A 26,003-nucleotide genomic window follows, 5' to 3' on the forward strand; every position below is an offset into this window, starting at 1 on the left:
CTACCTTATTAAAATAATTTGCAATAAATATTATGTTAAAATGATGATTTTTAAGTACTTTCACTTTTCCAATATTTGGGTTTATATTTAATAATTTCTAATAGATATGGCTGCATAAAAGGAAAATAGGAATCTATAGAAAATTGGAGAATTTTGTGAAGGAAATCCATTGTCTTAGTGTATATGACAGCACTAGAGCATGACTAACTTGAAGAAAACATGCCCATATGATGTCAACATGTGTGGTTGTCGAGTTATTCATATTTATTTGTGCACGGTCACAGAAATAAAATGTTCGATTTTTTTTTAACCTTAAGAAAATATACATTTCTTACTTTAAAGGATTTTGAGGTTTTTTCTTTCTCTATCATTGATAAATACCCTTTATACTATGAACTTACAGATTCTTAATTATGTCCATTCATGCATAAATAAAATAGAATATACACACAAAACAAATATACAGTACATTTACAAGCCTTGTTAAAAACTGTTATTGACCTAAAGAACATAATCTTGATTAAATTGTCTAACTTTCATGTAATCTTGTCTTAACTTGAATGTTGTCTCTCATTTCCTTACATTTGGGATGAAGATGATAGCACTAATTAAAATAAAAAAAAAAAACCACTATCATTTTATATTCTACAATCTGAAGCCTTAGTCTTGGAAAAATACTATTTCCTTGCTTACTAAGTAAATAGCCATTTGGTTGTTGAGATGGTGTAACATGTATGAGTATGTATGTTGTCTGACATATAATGCCATCTGATGGTCATTGCAAATTCAGAGATAGGTTTATTTCTCAAACCTAAATTAGCCCATGCTAGTGACCATCAGGACAACATAGTGGTAGGTAACAAATAAGAAGTTTCAATAAAGCTGATAAAACAATCATATCCCTTGAAATTTTCTTATCAGCTTCAGTCATGCAGGAAATGTTACCGTTAGATAACATACAAAAAGATAATAGTTACAAGAGTGAGATATTTTCGAGCTTAGTTTTAGCCAATATGGCTTATCTGTGTTAAGAGGATTCTGAAGTTATCTGCACTGTGTGCCTGGAAATTTCTATTTCACTGATGCAGCAGGATGAGGCAATTTTACATTCAGACACTGCGAATGCAATTAGCAGCTGCCTTGCCAGATCCTTGCAAGATGTCCAGTGCGATTTGAGGACATATTCCATAGGCATAAATGGGGATTCAAATGGAAAGAAAGAATTTTAAGTATCTTCATTTTTAAGGACTTTGATTAAAAATATCACATTCTATACATACACAAAGGGATATATGAATATCACATAAAAGAGTGAATTATTTGATCTGGCATTTAGAAAATTATTAAAAAGCAGACTTAACAGCAGGCTATAAAAATGATCTTGTTTGCAGGCAACATTTGTTTTTGTTTCCCCACTGGAGAAGTTTTGGATGTTCAATTATAGGCCTCATTGCTTCAGCATTATTTTCAACTGAAATGTCGGAACTTGGAAAAGCATATCTAATGTGCAAATTAAGTTTATTGCCACTCATTTAGTTGTTTATTCTTTGTGATAGAAGTCTTTATTATCCCCGCATACAGAATGCCCTGTGCTTTTTCTCATGCAGAAGGAGAACACTTCCTAACATTGGTCAGCATTACTGAGGAGGAATACATACCCAAGACAGGTAGATAATTGGAGGCTTGGCAGTTTGAAACAGCAATGCTGAGGCTTTGAGGTTGTTAGCACAACTTTATCTAACAGTCCAGCTTTGTCATAAAGCCCCACTTGTCTAAGTAAACCAAATATATAATCTCAGAGAAATACAAGACTTTGAAACACATTTCTCATATTGTACAAGTTAAGAGAACCTCTGTAAAAAAAAATTTTTTGTGAGAATGACAATCTCGCTCACAACTTTCTTTCTTTCTTTTTTTTTTGTTTTTTTTTTTTTGTTGTTTATTTTTTTTGTTTTTTTTTTTGTTTGTTTGTTTTTTCGAGACAGGTTTTCTCTGTATAGTCCTGGCTGTCCTGGAACTCACTCTGTAGACCAGGCTGGCCTCGAACTCAGAAATCCGCCTGCCTCTGCCTCCCAAGTGCTGGGATTAAAGGCATGCGCCACCACTGCCCGGCAACAACTTTCATCTCACAGTCTACATTTCTCCTTCAAAGAGAGATTTAATGTTTTCTAATGCACATATTTTTGAGTTATAAAATATTGATACATAAATCAGTCATCAGCTTTATTGAAACTTCTAATTGTTGATGAAATATGTGTTAAATTTTAACTCTGGTCAGGATAATTACTTCATTTTCTCTTCAATGCCACTATTAATTTTGGAGTGGATTCTGCATCTTCAAATAGTTGATGCTCACAAATTTTCAAGTACACTTGTTGAAACAAACAAAACCATACAGTATTTTCTAGCTTCTGAAGAACTGCAAAGAGTCAGATGAAAATTAGTCCAAGTGATATTGTTTTTTATAAGAAATATAAACTTGATAACACAAGTTCAGTAATAGCCAATTAAACAGTAAGAGCTTTGAAAGAGCTTTGAAACTGAGTACCTGGTATATCTAATTCGTAGTCTAGAATCTGAAGTGCAGTCTGATAGAATAAATGAGAATTCCTGTTTTGATTATTAGTTCACATGTGGATCTATATTTAATTGGACCTTTTTCCTTTCCAGGAAAACATTTTATATAAACTTGCATAACTCCTATACTTGATATATATCACAATGATGTTTTCAGTGTGGAATTATTTACTATTTACTCTGTATTATTTAAATATTAACATACTAGATAAATATCTAATGATGACTCCAGATAAATTTGAATATATAAACCATGATGAAAACAATTACTTTGTGCTTTAAAATTAAGTAATATCCAACCTGTGGTAGAATATAATCAAAGCACTACATGTTAATTTTAGTGTGTATAAACATACTTTACTAGATAATCTTAGCATGCCTCAAATATGCTGATGTTCCCATTTTATGGGTTGTATGCATGAGCAGTAAGAACATACTAAATAAAGGTTAATTTTTTTCCACTTCCAATTACCCTGAATCAGAAAAATAATGACCACATCACAGTAATTTCTGTTTTTGTTCTGCTCTAAGTATTGTCAGGGAGCAATAGCTTTGAGTTTAGTGTTTTCATTCCCTTGTTTGTTTGCTTAATGTTCTGTGGACATGACAGTAACTCAGATCCACGTTTATCTTAGTTTCTCCCCTCCATGTCAATTTGTGTGCTTTTATTCACAGTGCATGCTGAATAACCCTGTCACCCTGCAGGTTACCCTGCAGGACATTAGTGCTTTGTGGTTACTCATCATAACTAACTCCTATTGTGTCTGCTGGCCAGCACACCTGCACTTGCTTTAGCAAATTCTCCCTGTTATCCACCATTGTACAGAAGGTTCTTATGTATATGGTATTCTTAGATTTCATGTATAAATTGGTCATAAATACTTTTTCTCTTTCTGAATATAATTTTTACATCATGTTATGTCTTATTTCACATGTCATACTGGATGATCTAGGCTGTCAGAATTGAAAATGCCGCTGATCATCTGGCTGAATAATACTCCAGTATTCCAATGGCACACTGTTGTAATAGTTTATATTTTCTTTATCCTTTCAATGACTAATAGATGTACACTATGCTTTTATATATTAACTATTGAGAAGTATGCTGCAAGTTGTATTGCATAGGATTGCAATAAGAGCAAGTAATGCTGGGCAACATGGAAGTTCTCATGTAGTGTTTTAAATGGAACCTCTATAGTGTTTTTTTTCTCTAATGAATATACTCAATTAACAATATCAAGAAGAGACCGTGTGTTATTTTTGCTTCACAGACTTAACAACACTTATCTCTTGTCTTTTTGTTAGTAGCTCTTCCAAAAGGTGTGAATCTTTGATTTGCATTTCCTGGATGATAAAGAGTGCTAAGTATCTTCATAGATATGTCTTGGTCATTTATGCCTTTTCTTTGGGGGAAAATATATATTTATTTACAAGCTGGGTTACTGTCATATTAATAAAGCACTTATCCTTAGCAGCAAAAAAATCTAGTAAAACTTGGAGATAAAAAAAATTAAGAGGAATAAAAAGAGCAGATTAGAAATCAGAAATATTCACAAAGTTAGGAAGGGGATCATATTTCCAAAGAATATTTTAATGTTTCCAATCTTCACAAGTTATCTTGTAAGAAAAAAAAAAAACTCATAGAATTATATCACCTATTTGAAGTGTTATTTATACACTATCATACTTTTTATTGGTATCTTAGCAACATTTCCTCTCTTGTAATAGATATATGAAGGCAGAGGCCTATGTTTGTTCAGAGAACAAGCTGATTATATATCTTATATGTTGTAGATTTGGGGGTGGAGTTGATAACTGCAAGCAGTCACCTTGGAAACATTATTACTCAGAAATGAAGATTTCAACCATGTTATTGGTATAAAAGAAAGGAAAATATGATAAAATTATTAGATTCATCATGGCCAATGATATTACATATCTTGTTTAGCTTCTAAAATGTTTTGAGACATGGACCATTGATATAATGGACCAATTTATTTTCTTTAAGAAAAAGAGATTTTGGCTGGGCAGTGGTGGCGCAGGCCTTTAGTCCCAGCACTTGGGAGGCAAAGGCAGGTAGATTTCTGAGTTCAAGGCCAGCCTGGTCTACAGAGTGAGTTCCGGGACAGCCAGGGCTACACAGAGAAACCCTGTCTCAAAAAACAAAACAAAAAAAAGAAAAAAGAAAAAAGAAAGAAAGAAAAACAGGTTTTATGTTTCTGACAGAATTTTATGCAATTAGTTTTCCTTTCTAATAGCAAGTTCATAGCCGAGGATCAATTATGGAAACATCATTTGACAATGTATACGTGAGTAAAACTATTAAAAGTGTCCTGAAGTCTATGAAATTTTCCCTTATATTTCTGAAAGGCAAGATGGGTATGTAAAACTATTTTGTTGTGATGACGTTGCCTTGCCAATATATATCAAAAATGGTATACCAGCCTTTCTCCTTTTTGTGTGGGATAAACTTTTTAAAAAGTTGTTTTTATTACTTTAGAAGCTATGTGAAAACAATGTCTATTATGTAGAACAGCTTTCACGACTGTCTTCTGTTAAAGAAAACATCTTCTGACTGTCTTCTATAAAGAAAACATGTAAAACTACATATAGAAATGGACAGTATGGTACAAAGAATCTGAGGAACATTATCACATAATGTGGACATTTTTTAAAACAATTATTTTCTAAATTTGTTTCATGTATATTCTTATTGACAGCCTCAACACTTATCATAATTATCTGGAGGTGAATTCCATATATTGTATTTCATCTGTTAAGCAACTCTGGATGTGTTTTTAAAATATTTAGGAATAAGTTTAACATAAAACTAAAATAGTGTTACATTCTTAAAAGTTAGCTGTTTTTGTGATATTGAGGGTTTTAGTTTCATGATGTTTCATAAATACTAATATATTTATATATGTGTATTGCTCACATAAACTGTATATTTACATGTATGTATAAAATCTCTACTTCACAAAATATATTTAGTATACAAGTGGAAAATATTCTGTATCTGTTAAGTATTCTTAAATTACTGCGTGTCTGATTCTGAGGAACTCTGGAGCTTTTATTACACTCAATTGTCCTATGGAGTTCTGAGAATTTGTTCAACTCACAGGATTAAATTCTCATAATGTTGAGCCACCACGTGTATACACCATGTGTATTTTCTAACTTACAGCATTTGATTTACAGTAAACATTTTCCCTGGATCCAAAGTATTGGATACTTTCTAATGTTATATGTAATACAGTGTTATTTTTTCCTAAAATAGAAATGAAATTTTAAAATTTTATAATTATTTCTCTCTTTTATAATTATTTCTTATTTTCTTAAAGAAAATAAGAAATTTCATGTGAGAATTGAGAAACTTATATTTTGAGCACATTTGTCAATATATACTTGTGCATGTGTAATTTTAAAAATCACTGTCCTACACATCTTAAGAACATAAACACTAAATGCAAGAGGAATAAAATAATGTAAAATGGATTATTTCATCCTTTTTGCTCAATATAAAGATGTTTAATGAATCTAAAATTTTCACAAGTGATAGTCTACCATAGTCCACTTCCCCTCATTTAATTCCAGACTCCAAGGCTCTCATTTATTAATAACTTGCAAGTAGTCTTTCAGCATTAATGAACCCTAAGTAACATAAATTGTCTATTAGAATATACCCACACTTAGGAAAGGACTAGAATATATAAAAATATGTGCATTACATTAGCTTTGATAGGAGTGATTTGAAGAAGTCACTCAGATGCTTGACTTTATTAACACTTTCAAGAATATGCAAATAATGAAATTAATGGATTAAAACCAAGTCTTATTTCTCCCTGCAAGTACTCTTAAAGACAGTCAATATCTGTGTAACTCAAGTACTGCTCCTGTTCTCTGTAACTGTAATCTTGTCATTCTAATGTGTGTATACTGAGTTTTCTTTGGGTACTGTGCATGGCTGCAGTGTGATTTCTGTAAGAGAATAATCAGGGCTTCATGGCTGTTTAAAAGTTTCATACCTACCATTAGGTTAGTTCTCACACAATTTGGGGAGGGGAACATGAAATGCAAACATTGCTTTGTTTACACAGGAATGTACTCACAGGGGATGCTATGCTTGGGTACCAATGCATCAAGTTTTCACTTTTCTTGGATAATGTGTCTGCCTAAACAGTTATTTCTCTCCCTGTACATGCTAGTAACTACTCTCCTTGCTGTGAAAGAATACCAGACTTTATCAACTTAGCAAAGAAAGTAGTTTTTGGGCCCACAGTTTGAGAGGATACAGTCTTTTGTGGAAGTAAGCATGTCAACGAAAGTATAAGGTAGATGATCATCTATATCACTAGTCAGAAATTGGGGGAAAAAAACCAAATACAGATGTTTGCCTTACTTCTTCATTTTCCCCATTTTATTTAATCTTGAACCTTACCGTGTGGTATAGGAGCACCAGTTTTCAGGATGCATTGTTTTACCTTCATATAAACTGTTTAGAAATACTCTCAAATGCATGGCCAGTGGTGTGCTTCCCAAGTGATTCCATTTCCACTCAAGTTGACAATATGCAGAGAAACCTCATAATAAATAACCCCCATTTCATGCCCAAGAAGCACATGTTTCAGAGACCATATTTTTACTTCATACTTCCAATATTTCTCACATTTTTAAGAAATATATACATTTCTTTAAAAAATAATAAATTAAATTTGCATTTATTTATAGAGCACAATGTGAGGTTTTGATTAGATTGTATTGCTATTGTTAAATTAAGCTAATTAACATACTAGTCATATAGCATGCTTATTGTTTTTTAAAATGAAATTATGCTAATTCATACTTGAGTATGTGATATATTATTATTAACTAGTCATCCTGCTATTTAATAAACACTTAAGCATCATGTTATTATCTAGATAAAGTTTTGTTGCCTTGACATGTTGTCCTCTTTCCCATGTTTCCTATCCCATCCTCCTTCTCTAACTCTATTGTCTTTCATATCTTACTCATATCAAAGAGTATATGTATTTGCATGGTATACAGGGCTTGCTCCTTAGACACTTCACCCAGTCTCACACTGTCTCTTGCTGAAACATGCACTGACCATACTTAATTTCACATTTCACTGTTGTCTTGAAGTTCTTCATCTGCCCGTCACTGCACTTGTTTTCTAAGTACTGTCTACTGTTGTGATGTAGCATGCACAGGTGTGTGTGCATGGTGACGCTTGTGCCCAGGAGCTCAGGCCTGCAGCAAGCATGTGAGAATGTGGCCCATTGTGTAAGTATGCATGTTCGTGCCTAATGACTATCAGCAGATCCTGATGCTCAAATGAGCAGGTTGGGACATTAGGATCCACATCCATGTGGCTGCATATGAAAATGGAGGTAGTGGTAGAAAGCAGACATGAACAGCAACAAAGGCTGCAGGTCAGAGGATGTTGGGAGTCAGTGCCTGCCTGTTGGGTGAGAGCAGGCCAGCTTCCCCTCTATTGCTGCAGTATTTTAAATAATGTTAACACTCCCATCTCAATATCGGGGTAGAAGCTGGTATTAGACAGGCAAAAAAAATTTCCAGTGAATTATTACAAATAAAGCATACATATATATTTGGGCAGTGCAATAAAGCATATCACACAGTTGCATGAATTCTTCAAACATTTTAAAAAATCTATGAGTTTTGAACACTCCTGCAACACGAAAAGCTAATATCCACAGGGCTAGAAATAAAAATTTAATTTGAAGATTATTTGATTCAAGAACAAGAGTTCTATTTTTATAGGAAGCTTCAGGAAATCCAATTATTAATGACTTTTTTCTTGTAATTGTAAAACACGAAATGAAATGAATAAGTGATATTTTGAACTAATACACAAATCATAAAGCTGCATTTGCTTTCTGTACCATGTCCATAGTTTAGACCACATATCACCACCAACATTAAAGTTCTCTAATACATGTTGATCTGAAAAATTAAATAAAAACTTAAATAAAATAAATTTCTCAGTGACAAAAGTTGAAATTATTTTGAATAAAATGGTTGAATGTTTATTAACAGCTCTAAATGTTCTAAAATTTACATTTCAAAGTAATTTATCAGAAGTTCACAGTAATTTTGGAGCCTAAAACTGCAGTTAGTAGCTCTAAAATTGTTATGTTAGCCTGAAAGGTCCTTCAGAAAATAAAACACTTATCAATAATTAAAAAAAAAGTGTTTATCATGCACTTGTAAAGAGCAGTTGCAAAGAGCAGTAATGTAGCACAAGTAATTACCTCGACTGAAAAGGAAGCTGCTAAAAATATAGATTCTAACAGTCTATGAGTCTTCAGTGATGCAAGTAAGAAAAATATAATAATCAAGACATAAGTTCAAGTAGTTAGATTGTATTTTATATTAAATTATGATACCCAAAGCATGTGTTAGTATACATAAATTGATCATACCATATATATATATATATATATATATATATATATATATATCCCTTATTAAACATTATAAAAAGTAAAATATTTAAAGAAAAATAACCTTTATTGTTTTAAATACAATTTTCCTTATCATTTGAAACTAGCTCTTATTTTATCTTAACAGTGAGACTTACCACTTTAATGGCTTAATGAGATTTATATCTCTTTTCTGTTTGTGACCGTGTGGAGACTTCTTGTATCCACATCCACTCATCTCTTCCTAACTAGATTATCAAAGACTTTCTGGCAAAATGGCTTCCTTGAATCTTCTAAACAGGCTTCTTTATAAAGATACGTTACAGCATAGAGAGTGTGGCTCTCTCTTTTTACTCTTGAGCTTTGGCTGGAATCCTTCCTTGCCATGAGCTTATATGTTAGCACAATTTGTCCTCAGTAAACTAATCCCTCAATAGTAGAACATATTAATGTAATGACTTTACATAGGACTGCTAAAATTTTGGCAATAGAACAGCATATAGTATTATAGAGAACAATATACAATAGTACAAGCTCACACGCAACAGTCTCCCTCTGTTCACACAAGGGAAATGTACATTATTACTTAATACTTTGGTTTGCAGCCCTACCCCCCCACACACAATTATGAATCTAGTCCTTAAAAGAAGGATAGACAGGTGAGGAGTACTCAATAAATATTTGTTACACATTTAAAATCTGGATCAATCTAATGAAAGTATCATGATTATATATCATACTATGATCATTTCTTATTCATGAAGCTTTTTCATAGTAAAACCAATGAGCAATGCATATAGGGAATAATTAGTCTAATTTTACCAATGTGTGCTATCTTACAGAAGAAGTAGTTATCATTTTAATGCTTAAAATTAGTTTAATTGCATGATCTAAAAACTTAAATCAGGACAGTTTGACTCTACCAACACATATAATTAGTCAACTCATCTGCCCACAAATATAAATAAGATATTAGTGAGTTTTTTTTTAAAAAAAAAAAACTACTAAAGGAAAATATTACCCTATTACAAAAAATGTTGTTTCAAATGTTAGATATTAGTTTGGAAAGCTGTAAGGAAGACTTAGAATAGTGAGTAGAAACAGCCATCAAACTCCTTTTGTGGTCTTTTCCCTGATGAGAGTATAACAGAATGTATCTAATATAAATAAAGCTGTTGTTTGAAAACAGTAAACATATAGAGATACATCTGATGAACACCGAGTTACAGTGTCTCCTCTATACTCAGAAAAATAATGCACTCTTTCATCTTTATAATTCCTTTTTTGTCACAAATTACCTTAAGTTCCACAATTTCCCCTCCTCTATTTTACTCCTATGTCTTTGCTACCTAGATATTTTTATATGAACTAACAGCTTAAAGTTCTATAGGCAAAATTGAGTAGTGCATTGCCTTACTCTTTTTTTCTGTTGTTATAGCTAAATTGAAATATCTTCATAGAATTTTTTGTTATAATGGCCTTAAAGTTTCAGTATTGCATATATTATTTATGCATGATATATGATTATTATACTTTGTTAGATTGTTCCAGATTTTAAATGTATAACAAATACTTATTGAATACTCCTCACCTGTCCATCCTTTTGTTAAGCACTAGATTCATAATTGTTGGGGTAAGGCTGTAAACCAAAGTATTAAGTTAAAACGGCAATAATGTAGGTTTCTCTTGTGTGAACAGAGACTGTCATGTGTGAGCTTGTACTATTGAATATTGTTCTATATAATATTGTATGCTCTTCTATTGCCAAAATTTTAACAGTCCTGTGCAAAGTTACATATATATATATATATATATATATATATATATATATATATATATTCCTTCAGTGGTACTTTATTTGATCTTTTTTTTATAGTCCAGATTTTATCACCCTCTGACTAGTCCACATCTCATATCTCCTGACCTCCTCCCCATCTCCTTGAAGATGTCCACACCTCCACTCCTCACTGCACCCCACCAGATCTCTCCACTCCCCACTCTCTGGGGTCTTCAGTGTTTTTTACTTAAAGTTAATTTTATTTATTTTTATTGGTTGTTTTATTTATTGACATTTCAAATGTTATCTCCCTTCTCAGTTTCCCCTTCACAAGCCACCTAACCCCGCCATCCTCCTCCTGCCTTTATGAGGGTGCTCCCTCACCCACAAACCCACTCCTTCCTCAGGGGTCTACTATTTCCTTATCCAAGGTCATCAAACCTCCACTGGATAATGGGGATTCCCTCTCAGTGATGCCAGATAAGGCCATCCTCTGCTACATATGCAGCTGGAGCCATGGATAACCCTCTATGTACTCTTTGATTGGTGATTTAGTCCCTGGTAGCTTTGGGGGTTATCGTTAGTTGATATTATTGTTCTTCCTATGAGATTACAAACCATTCAGCTCCTACAGTCTTTGCCCTCACTTCCCATTGGGTTCCCAACGTTCAGTGCAATGTTTGGCTGTGTTCATCTGCATCTGTATTGTCCTGCAGTATCTTGAGGGTTAGGTGCATCTTCTCTGACTCTATATGTGTTGGCCTTTTAACAGCTGGTGTATGCTACTTGATTGTTGGCCCAGTGTCTGAGTGATCTCAGGGAGCCAGGTTAGTTGCAACTGCTGGTCTTCCTAAAAGGTCACCCTCCTTCTGAGCTTCTTCCACCTTTTCCCTAATTCAACCATAGAGGTCAGCACCTTTTGTCCATTGGTTGGGTGTAAATATCTACATCTGACTCTTTCAGCTGCTTGCTGTGTCCTTCAGAGGACAGTCATGAGAGACCCCTTTTTGTGAGCACACCATAGCCTAGTAATAGTGTCTGCCTTGGGGCCTCCCCTTAAGCTAGATACTAATTTGGCCTGTCACTGGACGTCCTTTTCCTCAGAGTCTTCTTCATTTTTGACCCTTCAGTTTTTTCAGACAGGAACAATTCTGGGTCAGAGTTTTTGACTGTGTGATGGAAACCCCATCCCTCACTTGATGCCGTGTTTTTCTGCTGGAAGTGAGCTTTGCAAGTTTCCCTCTTCCCACTGTAGGGCATTTTCTAAAGTCCATGCCTTAGGGTCCTGAGAGTTTCCCACCTCCCAGGTTTCTGGTACATTCTGGAGGGTGCCCTCATCTCCTACCTCCCCAGATTGACTGTTTCCATTTTTTTCTGTTGTCCCTCAAGGCTTCAGTCCTGTTTCTCCCACCCTGATCCTGTTCCCTTCTTCCCTTCTCTGTCCCCTTTCTCACCAAGGTTCCTCCCTCCCTCCCACCTCCTGTGATTTTTTTTTCTTCTCCCTCCTGAGTGGGATTGAGGCATCTTCACTTGGGCTCTTCACCCTGTGTACCTTTTTGAGTTCTGTGGATTATATTCTGGGTATTCTAGGATGAGAGGGGAATGTTTTGTGATTTTTCTTTGTGTTGCTTTTATTTGCTTAAAGATTTGTTTTTGTTTGCTTATGCACATGTGAAATTCTCTATATGAGTGTATGTGCATATGCATGTGTACACATATGGAATCCAGGAGAGAGTGTCTCATTCCTGGGAATCACAGGTGTTTGTGAGATTGCAGCTTGTTATTTGAGTGTTACATAGCAAGAGGCCTCTTCTCAACCTCAAGGAAGTAAATATGTTAATCTAAATGGATTGCCAGGGTTCCTCTAAAAATAATAAAAATTAGATTTCCTAATGGAGTCTCTGTGGGTACACAAAGCACTTATAAGGCCAGTCCCTATGCCCAGCCTACAAAAAAATGGCCAACAAAAAGGAACAAGAAAGGATATGGATTTGGGTGCATGGGGAGTTAGGGAAAGTGAAATCAGAATCTGAATAGATTGTATGAATAAATAAATTTAACAACAAGAGCAAAAAAAAGAAATAATGGATTACCATGTGGGTAAATGCTTAATGCTCTGGAATTAAAGATTATATATATATATATATATATATATATATATATATATATATATATATGAAAAATGGTTATGATTGCTACTCTTTGTGAGAACTCAAGTAAGCCTAGATTATCCTTGAAAATGTCTTTGAAGGTTTATGCAGTGGCATTTTTCAACGTGTAGAACCAGGGTAGGCCTCTAGAAAAATGTGTCTACAGAGAAATATTCTATGACAGCTGCATATTTTGACATCAAAGACTGTGTATTTACAAAGAGAGTTTTCCCTCTTCCTTATTCACATTGCAACTTCAGTTAAAACAGAAAATGATCATCACGAGCATTCCCAAAATATAACATATTGCATTCATACTTTTAAATATAAGCACGCAATTATAAAACTACACAAATTGTGGTTTATATAATCTTAGAAATGCAGTTTGGCTCATTAAATCTTAGGCTACTAATGAATTATTTAAAGTAAAAACTATTATTTTTATTTAATAGTATAGCTGGGTATTTAGAGTAAAAATAAAAAAATAGGGTAGCCCACTATGTATTGAATACTGTTTTTTAAGGGTTTTGTACAACTTATTTCCACATGAATTATGAAGAAAACCATATTGTTTAAGGAATATGTCATAAATTTTTGGAGAATTTCATAAAATTTATTTTGATTATACTTATGCAGTAGTGGTAAATATTATTTGGGGGTTTCTACTCGCATCTTAGATCATTTAGTTCCTAAGTAAAAGACAAAAAAACCTTTATATTTATAATAAACGTTAGAGCATTAGAGATGGGCAGATATTAATCCTCTATATTATTTTGTCTGCTTTCATAGCAATAACCCTAAAATATCACTTGTGATGTTGTGCCTGGGCCACTCCTACTCAAACTGGCCATCCTTCATATTCACGTGCGCAGGATCTACCTACCCACAGCATCATCTTCCTTCGTCTTTCTCCTCTTTCTTCTCCCCTTGTCTCTCCTTGTAGTCCAGGCCTCACACCCCAAACCCAAGGATAGAAAACCTACCCATTTCTCTTCTTCCCAGCTATAGGTAGTAGAAATATTTATTCACTAATCACAGATAACGGGGAGGGGGCAAGATTTAAACAACAAAAGCTGGTATACATGAGGATCTACTTATCTTGAACAACCAGGTATTGGCAGTTGAATACAAGTAGCTTCAGACCAGCCTACTACACTCATCCTCCTTACCTCCAGTCATCTTCTTAACTTTTCCCAGATCTAGTCATCCACACTACCCTCGCAAGTTCATATCCTCTTCTACTTTCTTTTGCTAATTTTTTTAAACTAAGCTATATTTTTATTATATTCTTCACTCCCCCAACTCCTTTCACATCCTATCCACCTTCCTAGCCATTTGATTTCACATTCTTTCTCTGTCTCTCAAAAATAGAAAAACAAATAAAAATAATGAATCCAAACTAATAAGATAAAAATATATCAAACCAAACCAAAAAAAAAAAAATTACACAAAATATGTGAAATTATTTTTGTGTTAACTACTCACTCCTGGGAATGGGCCTACACTGGAGTATAGTTTGTATGCCCAGTGTCATTTCATTAGAAAAAAATTGATTTTCTATTGTCCAAAGGTATTTATTTAAGTAGCTTCTTGGCAATGGCTGGGCCTTCGTGCCCACTTTTCCTTCTACGTAATGGGATTTTGTTAATTTTTGACTTGTGCTGGTCTTGTGAATGTTGCAAGAATGTTTATCAACCTTGTTTTATCTGAAAAATCCTGGACACTGCTTCTGTGAAGCCATCTACTGCCTCTGGCTCTTTTTATTCCAGGGTCTTTTTAGGTTCTTGTGCCTTGAGGGGAGGAGTTTGATAAAAATATCCCATTAAAGCCTAAATTGTTCAAAGTCTCTGACTCCCTGTACAGTTGTGGTTACATTTGTTAGTTACCATCTATTTCAGGAAGCTTCTCTGATGAGAGATGATGCTTTGCTCTATGGACATAGAAGAATGTCATTAGGAGTCATTGTATTGCTATGTTTCTTTAGCAGAATAATAATAGTACAATTTCAACTGGGCCCATGACCTAATTTCAGGATCTTGGAAATCTTATCAGGTAAGGTACCCATACCATCTCATGGAGTAGAACTTACATCATATCAATAAATGTTCAGTTATGCCCACAACCTTTGTACCACTATTAAACTTGTTTACCTTGCAGCTAGTTCACAGTTGTAGGTCATGAGGTTTATAGCTGGGTGATATTCATTACTAATTTTCTCTTCCTATAGTGTGCAAAGTACCTTCTAGAACTGTGAATGTTAGTCAGTATGACTGAAGGTTTTAGGTGCCTGCTAAATTTCTCCATGTTTGATGACATAAATGTATCTTCATCAATAGAGCCTGACCATCAGAATTTGGAGGGTAACTAACAATCTTGGCAATAACTTGCAATGTTTGAGTGTTGTATAGAGACTCACTGTCCCATGACTCAACAAGACATAATATATTCTTGGTAGTAGGGGTTAAATTTGTGGTATAGGATATCTAGTTAAAGCATTATTTCTCCAATCATATTGTAATTCCAACTAAATCCCTTGAATATATATCTATATTTTTGGAAGCTTCTATATTAAAAGGTCTCCAGATACCATGGAGATAAATATAAAATTGTATATCCAGAATCTGAAAAAAAGAGAGAGTTGGGAATAGGCATGTTCCCATTTGCACAGGAAAATATATGGCACAGAAAAGGATAACCATTCAAAACACTGATCACACAGGCATTAAGAACAATGATTAATCAATAGGACTCCAGGAAGCCAAAAACTTTCTCTACAGCCAAGAATATCAGCAACTGAGCAAAGCAGCAGCCTACAGAATGGAAAAAAAAATCTTTACAAATTATATATTTGACAGAGGGTTAACACCTAGTACTGTAAGGAACAACAACAACAACAAAAATAACTAACAAACAGAAAACCTTGAGCAAAAGATAAAAATCAAATAACACAATTTAAAAATTAGGTATAGATGTAAACAGAGTTCCAAAAAGATGAAACACAAGAATCTAAAAAAGACTTTAAATACATTCTATCTCTCTAGCTATCAGAGAAATGTAAAATAAAACTACTTTGATATTTTATCCTACTCTCTCTGGTCATCATGGTGGCCAAGAACAATCAAACAAATGAAAGCTCATGCAAGCAAGGATGAGGAGAAAGAGGAACACTTGTTAGTGGGTGTGCAAATTAGTACAACCACTGGAAATTTGTGTGAAGGTTCTTCAAAAGCTGGGAAGTCATCTACCACAGATACAGCTATACCACTTTTGGGGGTTTACTCAAGGTATCTGCCTCTTACTACAGAAGTTCTTCACCTATTTCCTCTAATGCTTTATTTATGTAAATACCATAGATGCCCACCAATTGATGAATAGCTAATGAAAGTGTGGTTGGGACATTTACACAATGAAATATTACTCAGCTGTTAACTAAATTAAAATTATGAGATTTGTAGACAAATAGTTGGAGCTAGAAACAATCATCCTGCTTGAGGTAACCTAGAAATCAAAAAACTTATATTGCTCATTGTCTCTTATATGCACAGTAAAAGAGGGTATATGAAGAACGACAAATCAAACTAAAGCAAAAGCAGTGACTGCGTTTCTGAAGGTTATGAGTTCAAATCCCAGCAATCACATGGTGACTCACAACCATCCATAATGAGATCCGATGCCCTCATATGGGGTGTCTGAAGATAGGCCGGATAAGCAGGGGCCTGGAGCAAATGGGACTTGGAGCGAGCAGGATCATAGCAAGAGGGAGAAAGGAAGGGAGGAAAAAAAATGGAATATCCTTTTCAAAATAACCCACTGAATCTAATTTGTTTTTTCCTGTGTACTCATGGACATTGAATCATTTACTGAATCATTTTCAATTATCAAGAGCCATAACATTAAAATTACTAACTCTCCCTCCACCAGAAACTGTGGAGTGTTTTCCGCAGTCACATGTGAGACCCATGAACCCTTCTTTGATGTACCCATCAACTCTTCTGTGATGTACGCTACTATATCAACTGGGTTAATCTAATGAAAACATAAAAAACATCACAGTTGCTATAAAGTCATCAATGAAGCAGTTCTGCTAAATTCAGAGGACACTACTTCTCTCCTGGCCTCCCAAACTCTGACCCTTAGGCTCTTTCTGCCCCCTCTTGGGAAGAGGGTAATATAGATGACTTATTGATTTGTCTACATATTTATGAAACAAATGGTATGTACAAGATGTTAAAAAAGGAAAGATTATTTTTAATACCAAGCATATTGGTAGTTCACTATGCCTCTAATGATAGTATATGAAATGTGTATTTTATAATCATATACTGACATGTTTAAATATTTAAGAAGTAATTTTTTCTCAACAGAGAAAACAGTCATTACAGTACCACCATCTAAAATGGATGTTACAGTTGGAGAGAGTATTGTCTTACCCTGCCAAGTATCTCATGACCCCACCATGGAAGTTCTATTTGTTTGGTACTTTAATGGAGATCTCATAGATTTAAAGAAAGGAGTGGCTCATTTTGAACGAATTGGAGGAGTAAGTGTCTGAAATTGCTAAGTTCTTCATAAAACAAATAATGTTTTTCATGAATCCACATGGTTCACAATCATTCTCTCTGTCTTTATTCACAGGCAAAATCTCTATCTGGGTATAAAGCTGCATCTGTTTTTGTTTTGCTTTATTTTACGTATTTCACAGAAATACTTGTTTTCTGGATGCAATTAGAGTAAAGGGGATAATAAAAGGGATCAATTATAGAAAACTATAATAATCAGTACATCTTCTAATTTCAAAACTGTCTTATGTTTAATATCTACCCAGCTGTAAAGAAAATAGGACCCGCTGTGTGTGATTATGTTTTCATCCAGTTCCTTCTCTCTGTCTTTAGGAATCTGTTGGGGATTTGATGATAAGGAATATTCAATTAGGCCATTCAGGAAAATATCTATGCACAGTACAAACAACACTAGAACGCTTGTCTGCTGTCGCTGATATCATTGTGAGAGGTGAGCAGAAATGATGAAAGAGTGGTTCCTTTTTTTATTCCTGATCAGAAATGCCCACACATAGCTGTTTGAGGGATTATATGAGGATAAGGGGATGAGAGAAAACCATAAGTAACTTTTTGTTTTGTAAATTTCAAGATTCGATTTTATCAGTTTTGTGGTTATGGATGGAAAAACGACTGTGCTTTGCACATTGTATCAATTCCTAAAATTTAGAATGGCTTTGTTTTTGTAATAAACTATTAGTGTCCATGAAGAATAAATTATGTAGGATTTTACATTTGTCCATATTAGTTATAGTTACTTGAGCTTCATTTGAAGAGAGAATGAATATCAGTTTTTGAAAGCTCCTCATTGTTCTATGCTATTCTATGCAATAAATGCATGCTTTGTTGTCCCTACTCTCTATAGATTATATTTCTAATCTAGTGTGTGATCTGGATAAAGTAAATTATTAGGATCTGATCAGACTGTATGCTACAAATAACTTGTATTTAGTAATTTATTTTCCATGTAAGGCAGGTAAGATAAACCATTTTTGTCTTTAATTAATGTTCTAAAACATTTTCAACACAGCAATCATAAATAACGTTTCTCTAGGTCCGCCTGGTCCCCCAGAAGATGTAAAAGTGGAGCATATCTCAAGTACCACCTCCCAGCTCAGCTGGAGACCTGGTCCTGATAATAACAGCCCCATTCAAATTTTTACTATTCAAACTCGAACACCCTTTTCTGTGGGTTGGCAAGCAGTTGCTACAGGTAAGTGATCTAGGGTATTTGTGATTTTATAGTCTAATAATGGTATACACAGTATTTGAATTTCATAATTTTAAAAGAATTTTTGTAATTCTACATTTTCATAATATATATTATTTCTCGTGTTAATAATGTCATATATTTGAAAGATCTAAAGAAAAACAAGAGTAGATAGGAAGAAATTATGAAACTCAGGGCTAAAAGCAGTAAAATTGAAAGAACAAAATATGCAATATAATCAATGAAATGAAGAGTTTGTTCTTCAAAACAAAAATTTTAGTCAAGGTAATCAAAAGAAAAAGAAAGAGAATCCAAATTTCAAAAATTTGAAGAGAAAAAAGAAGACATTACAACAGATAATGAGGAAATTCCAAGAATCATAAAGAAATACTTTAAAAATCTGTATTGTATCAAATTTTCAAGCCTAAAAGAAATAAGTTCATGTCTTGATCTACAGGGCTCAGGAAATCTGTGTCAGGATGAGATCAATAGGTTTTATGAATGCCAAATCCCTAGTTAAATGCAAGCAATAATTAAATATCCCAACAACAACAAAAACAGCACCTAGGGCCAGATTGCTCCGGTGCTGAAGTCTACAAGACCTTCAAAACGTAACTCATGCCAGTGTTTCACAAGTTATCCTGGGAAAGAGAAACTGAAAGAACATTTTCAAATTTGTTTTATGAAGCTCCTACTTCCTGAATGCCAAAACTACACAACAAAATGACAAATAAAAAGTGTAGCTCTACATTTCTCATAAATATAGATGCAAAAATTCCCAATAAAGTGTTTACAAACTAAAGTTAAGACATCAAAAAGCTTACCAACCATGATCAATTAGCTTCATTCCAGAGATTCATGGATGACATGCATATGTAAATCAAAAAATGTAATCTGTCATTTAAACAGTCTAAAAGACAGAAACTACAAAACATCTGGTTAGATGCATAAAAGGTTTTTTTGAAAAAAAAAAAATCCCTTCATTTTAAAAGTCTTGGAAAGACTAGTGACATGAAGGATACCTCAACTTAATAAAGGCAATTTGCAGCAAACCAATAGCCAATATTATTCTAAATGAACAGCAACTCAAAGCATTCCCATTAAGAGGAACATGACAAGAATGTTCACTCTTCACGTACTTGTTCAATATACAGACAAGGCAACTGAAGGAGATCAGAGGTATACAAATAAGACAGGAAATTGGCAAAGTCTATTTTCAGATGATATACTATTATCCATAACCGTCCTTAAAGACTCCATTATGAAATTTCTACAGCTGATAAATGCTTTCAACAAAGCAGTAAAATAAAAAATTAACACAAAAAACAGTAGATTTCTTATATTCAAATGACAAGCAGACCTATAAATAAAGCACAGAAACATTACACCATAGACTCAAAAATTAAAATATCTTATTAAAATAAAAATTAAAATATCTAACTGAGCAAGTAAAACATTTACATACTATAAACTTTGAACACATTGGAGAAAAATTTGAAGATGCCATTGGATATTGGAAAGACCTCACAGGCCCATTGATTGGCAGGATTAACATCAGAAAAATGACCACAATGCTTAAAGCAATCAATAGATTCAGTACAACTCCCATTAAAATTTCCACATAATCCTTCTGAGAAATCAACTTCACATACATTTAAAAAAAAAAATCTTGAGCTTCTTATGGAAACAAACCAAAGGATCAGGATAATGCTGGACTCTTTGACCAGTGCCAATTTATTAGCTTACATGCTGTGTTCTGATTTCTGTGGGTATTTTTGTTTGTTCGCTTGCTTTAGTCCCAGAAATTCTCAATGGACAGACGTACAATGCAACAGTCGTTGGTTTGAGTCCTTGGGTGGAATATGAATTTCGTGTTGTTGCTGGGAACAATATTGGGATTGGAGAGCCAAGCAAACCATCAGAGTTGCTGAGAACCAAAGCATCAGGTAAGAAATCTATGTTCATGGCAGACATGAAAGATCCCTTCTGTTCTGGTTCTTAGAGAAAAGCTTCTGTGGGTCTTTTCGAAATTTTAGAACAAAATTAGTATTGATGAGTTAGTGCTTCTAGTTTTCCCCTTTGTATTGGACCAAAGCCAGGTGTATCTCATCCATCTCATTCCTACAATCAGGGCTTGAATTTGGGTTGAAATAATGTTAAGCAGATGAGTCTAAATAGTTTTTAGAAGCAACTTTTAATACATTTGTTAACGCAAACTCCAATAGGGAATCTATAGATAGAAGACATGTTAGGGCTTGTTCTTTAACGTGGAAGTAAGAATTAATACAGCAACTATTTGGCTCAGCAAACATTCATTTTCATCTACATTTTTCAACTCTGATCTTCATACAGCTTCACAGAGAAATACTGTAAGTTCTCCTCAATGTAAATGAGGTAATTTATAATCTCACTGAACAATAATGCTAATTGAGCATCAGCTGGTTCACTGAGCAGCAAAGCCCAAGTGCAACTTTGCTCCAAATCATGTCTTCTTAAGTTCTTTATCACAGACCATCTTTGTCTCACCTCAGCTTTCTGTGAGATACCACATGGTGGTACCCCTAGAGTTTGTCATGCAAAGCTCACACAGTTTCCATTCTTACTCAGCCATACAATGTAAAATCTCTTTTTGTTGCCTCAGTTTAACAAGCATGAGTTATATGTTAGTTTCTATAAAATGTACATAATTTCAAAATTATGATGCACCAAAACTTTCTTTTTAAAGACAATTAATTTTTGTTTCTTTAATTTTTTTTTGTGATGGTAATTGAACTCAGGACCAGTCCCATACCAGTCAAATGCATATCCCACCCCGATACCATATTTTAACTTTAGAATTAATTATAGAAAAAATATATTCAAAAATGCTGACACTGAATTAAATCGTGTTGGAGTACAGAGCTGCAGGAAGTTTCATTATTTTCTGGAAGACAAAATGAAGAATGGGACCTACGCTTATTTTTACGACATTCTAGACCTGAAACCTTAACTGTCTATCTCTTCAGCCAAGATTTGTTCAAGTGACATTTTACTTTTCGCCCAGATGAGAGGTAGATGAAGCTCCACCGTAAACCCACTGGTTCAGGTGAAGCTCCTGACTCTGGATATTAGATATTGTTTCCAGTTTTTCATTTTGTTGCCTTGGCAAGGTTGACCCCAATTGTGATGTCAGTGCAGTAACATTTGTTTGCCTACTGCTACCAACCATTATGGCTGTTCTGAACATAGAGGGTTTCATAGCTATTCTAAACAGGACTGGATCACACTAAAGTACCTGCCTACCCTTTCTTTCTAATCATCAAAGAATAACTTTTCCTCAATATGGTTTTAGTATTAAAAATAGTTAATGTTAAAATTGAGTTAAGAAAGAACAGAGTAAAGACATGGCTCAGAAGTTCAGAGTTCTTTACTTCCTTCTTTTCCCATGGACCTGGATGGAGCTCATAGGATACATATAGAGTAGCTCACAACCACCTGCACTTCCAGATCTAGTATCCTCTTCTGGTTTCCACAGGAGCCTGCAAATATATAGTGCCCACTTACACAAATACAAACATACATAAATTTGTATTTAAAATAGAGTATTTTCTTTTTTATTTTATTAGAAACTAGGAAAACTTATGTAGGTTTAAGTAAAATAAAAATATTGCTTACATAACTGAAGTTTGGAAATGTCTCAAGTATGTGTGACACTGTTGAGCACTACATATCCAGCAACTCCGTAGACATTACCCTGGCCATGCTGCCTTGACAAAATGAGTGTCAAATACTTGGCAGTATGGCTTATGTTCAGCTGATCTTTATGAGAATCATAAGCAAACAAAATGAAGGGTAAATTAAACCTTAAAATATCTGTTGGGAAAACGCTATCTTAAAAGAAACAACATCAGATTATCAAAGCATTATTTTCTTGATAGAGCTAACCATTTACCCTAAAGAATGACATGGACAGCCTGGGTGTCTTTAGATTATCCCAATGGGTTGAAAGAATGATGATATGAGTAGTCACAGTCCTTCCCCACTCATCCTCACACACATTTTTAACTTTGCATGAAATCCCCAACTATACCTAGTGATATTATTCTCAATTTTTGAGTCCTAGACAAAAATGGTGCCATGAAAATAACTTCCAAGACAGCTTGGAAGTCATATGCATCAGCTTTGCCCATTACAGATTTAAGCTGGTTTTGCTATAGTGTTAATAGAATATTCTTAAGACTTCTAGGTATATGGTAGAATCTGACTACTTACTCTGTTTGAGAGATATTTACCATTTACCTTGAGCCAGGTTTATCACTAATCCTCATAGAGTTGAATAGCGTATTATTCTTCTGACTTCATTAGTGTTTTCAGTGTCTTTGTCTTACATCCAAAGAGGAAGCAGAAGTCATAGCTCTGCGGTCATGTTTTTTACAGGAGAACACTCTATTTTACAAGTGAAAAGTTGACAATTACACTAATTCACTCCAGAGTAATGCGAGTACAAGAATTCAGTTTTAAATGTTAAAATATCCCAATGGTTAAAAAGCAAAAACATCCAGCTTGTTTATTGACAAAAAATAATGAATTAATGTACTGCCTGAGTAACTTGTTTACAACACAACTGTATAATTAGGCCCTAAATCAGCAGTGTCACCGTTACCATCTGAATGCAACATCATTTTGCCAATTAGTAGATGATGCATAATAATGTCAAACACACGATGTTACTTGATTTTTAATTAATTTTGGAGCCAAAGTACCCATGTATCAAATAAAACTGTGTCCTCTCTCTTAGAAATTTGGATATGTGTAAACATCATTTATGTTGATTAAGAATGCAACACTCTCTCAGTTTGCCAGCATGAGCACGTTGAAAGGTGAAACCCTCCCAAACAGAACTCTTCTTGATGAAGACGTTCCTTTCATCCTAACTATCCACATTTCTCTTGGTTGTCTGCAGTCCCCAGTGTGGCACCAGTAAATATCAATGGAGGCGGTGGAAGCAGATCGGAACTTGTCATTACGTGGGAGGTAATTTTCTGTCCGACTAAGTTATTTTTGAATGAGAAAAATTTAGCTGGCCAGGAAGAATACTGAAAAAAAAAAAAAAAAAAAAAAAAAAAAAGACCCAAAGCTTTATTTGATCACTTCAGAGAGCATATAAAAATTCAGGGCATCAAACCACATCACCTTAACAATAAATTATTTAGGGCTGGTATTATGCAATTCTTATTTCTACAAAAGCAAGAGAATGCTACTATCTCAGCGCAAATTGTCACATATATAAAAAACTGTCAGTATCTGCTGAGCAATGGTCAGTAGTATTGTCATTAAGACTGGGTAGATTGTGTACTCCTTTACTGATTAGCTATGGAATTTTCTCATTGTGGATATGGTTGACTTCGAAGAGCTCAGACTAAAATGGATTATTGTTCTAACAGTGCTTTTTATGGCATCATCTGTTATTTCCCAGCATCTAAGTGAAATCTTAGGAGCATCAAATAGCTTTGCTGGTCATTATGTTTCACATTAACATATAGATTCATTTTTTCTCTTTCAGAATATAAATTTTATTACCATTTGGTATCTTAAACTTGAAAGTCCGCATGGCCAATTTTTTGACATTGCAACAACGTGGACACTTTCCAAGTTGGTATTGCAAAATACAACAATCAAGATTTAATAATAGTAATAATAATAATAATATAATAACATAATCTCTCCTAAAATTTTAAGTAAATTTGATATTTTGTGTTAAGCATCAGTCATGCATTCATGCCTGTAACAGCTGCACGCAGCCTGCAGGGTGAAAGTCAATCCTGACTGCCTTAGTTTCAGCGACTTTGCAATTCCTCATTTGTAGCTCAATCATTCCTTAGCCAGGACTTCCATAGCATTTAGGGGATGTAGTCATCTCCTTCCCTCTCCTCCATTCTTCACTTAGGTTACTCCTTCCTCTTTCACTCTACTGCCTCTTGACTTTCCTGACTTCTAGTGGTTTGGAGAAAAAAAGACATACCTAAAAAGATGTGGATTTCTGACACATTTCTAATTTTGCTTTAATCTTTATCAGTCACACACACACACACACACACACACACACACGCGCGCGCGCGCGCGCACACACACACACCCCAAAAATAACAAACAACCAGACAAACAAACAAAACACAACCAGACAAACAAACAATATATTTACTTGATAAAGCAGTGAAATGTGTCTGTTTTTTTGTTTTGTTTGTTGGTTTGTTTGGTTTGATTTTTTTTTCTTTTTTTTTAAGTTTTTTTGGAATATGTTCCTTAAGTAACATCTTACTGTATCATTCAGTGGTCATACAGATGTACTTACAAGCAGCTATTCAAGCATATCCAAAGTTTCTGCATTCTAGTTTTCTATGGCTAGACTCCATTCTTGCCCTTTATGCAAGAGTCCTTGGCAATGGGTCTCAGGGATAATCCCCCCTGAGAATTGAATATTTGATCTCAAACAGGAACTTTTCCAGCGCTATAGGTAGTCACTGTACATCTGCATAGCTTCTCTCTACCATCAAAAGCTGTAGCTTTCCTTTCATTTTAGAAGGTTGCCAGGTCTTTGTCTATTGAGGGAACTGGCATTCTCTAAATTCTAGAAAACACAGAAATGTAACTCCTAGTGTTCCCTATCACATAGTGATGCTGTAAGAAGAAGTATCCTCTTTTGTTGCCTTTGGTAGAGAGATGGGAGTAGAACTTAGTTCTTTAAATGTTTAACTTTATCTTAACAACAAGATGACCATGGGAATTAGGGTTAGATATTTACATGAGTGATGTTGAAATACAGATTCTTATCTGAAAAGGAAGACGAATTTATCACCAGTAAATTCTTTACAATGACTGGACATTTATACAGATGGTGCTCAGTTGGTAATAATCAAGATAATGGGTATAGGTAGGTGTGATGGAAGCCAGCTGAAGACCAGACTGTTGCCAAACAATCTATAATAAGTAAGACAGGTTTACACAAGGATTATCTGATGCAAAATGTCACTGATGACATTGCTGAGAAATTCTGCACCAGACAAAAAGAGGGATGAGAATGAGCAAGAAATTGTGAGACAATATTAGTCATTAATCCTGTTTATATTGGAGGAAAGTAGAGGGTAGATGCTGTTTCTTCAAGATTATAAATGTCAGTGGCACACCTACTACAATTGCCCTGAAAATGTTCCTTGCCCTACATCTTTTGTTCCCTGTGGATATTATGTAGGACAATGGTTAGCTGGTGGGGTTCCCTCCACAACTATTCTTTGGCAGGAGCTGTGA

At 34.3% G+C, this 26,003-nt stretch overlaps 1 protein-coding gene across 2 annotated transcripts in view; it reads left to right on the forward strand.

Moving 5' to 3' along the window:
• The window catches only part of Cntn6 (contactin 6), a 334,089-nt gene that overhangs the window by 282,552 nt on the left and 25,534 nt on the right, over positions 1–26,003 (forward strand). For both annotated transcript variants that reach the window (XM_034511787.2, XM_076940196.1), the window contains exons 13-17: positions 17,318–17,493; positions 17,846–17,963; positions 18,564–18,722; positions 20,516–20,665; positions 23,662–23,732. In XM_034511787.2, coding sequence (XP_034367678.1) covers positions 17,318–17,493; positions 17,846–17,963; positions 18,564–18,722; positions 20,516–20,665; positions 23,662–23,732 — 674 coding nt within the window. The remainder of the gene's footprint in view (positions 1–17,317; positions 17,494–17,845; positions 17,964–18,563; positions 18,723–20,515; positions 20,666–23,661; positions 23,733–26,003) is intronic.

Source organism: Arvicanthis niloticus, chromosome 9 (genome assembly GCF_011762505.2).
Source record: "Arvicanthis niloticus isolate mArvNil1 chromosome 9, mArvNil1.pat.X, whole genome shotgun sequence".
NCBI lineage: Eukaryota > Metazoa > Chordata > Mammalia > Rodentia > Muridae > Arvicanthis > Arvicanthis niloticus.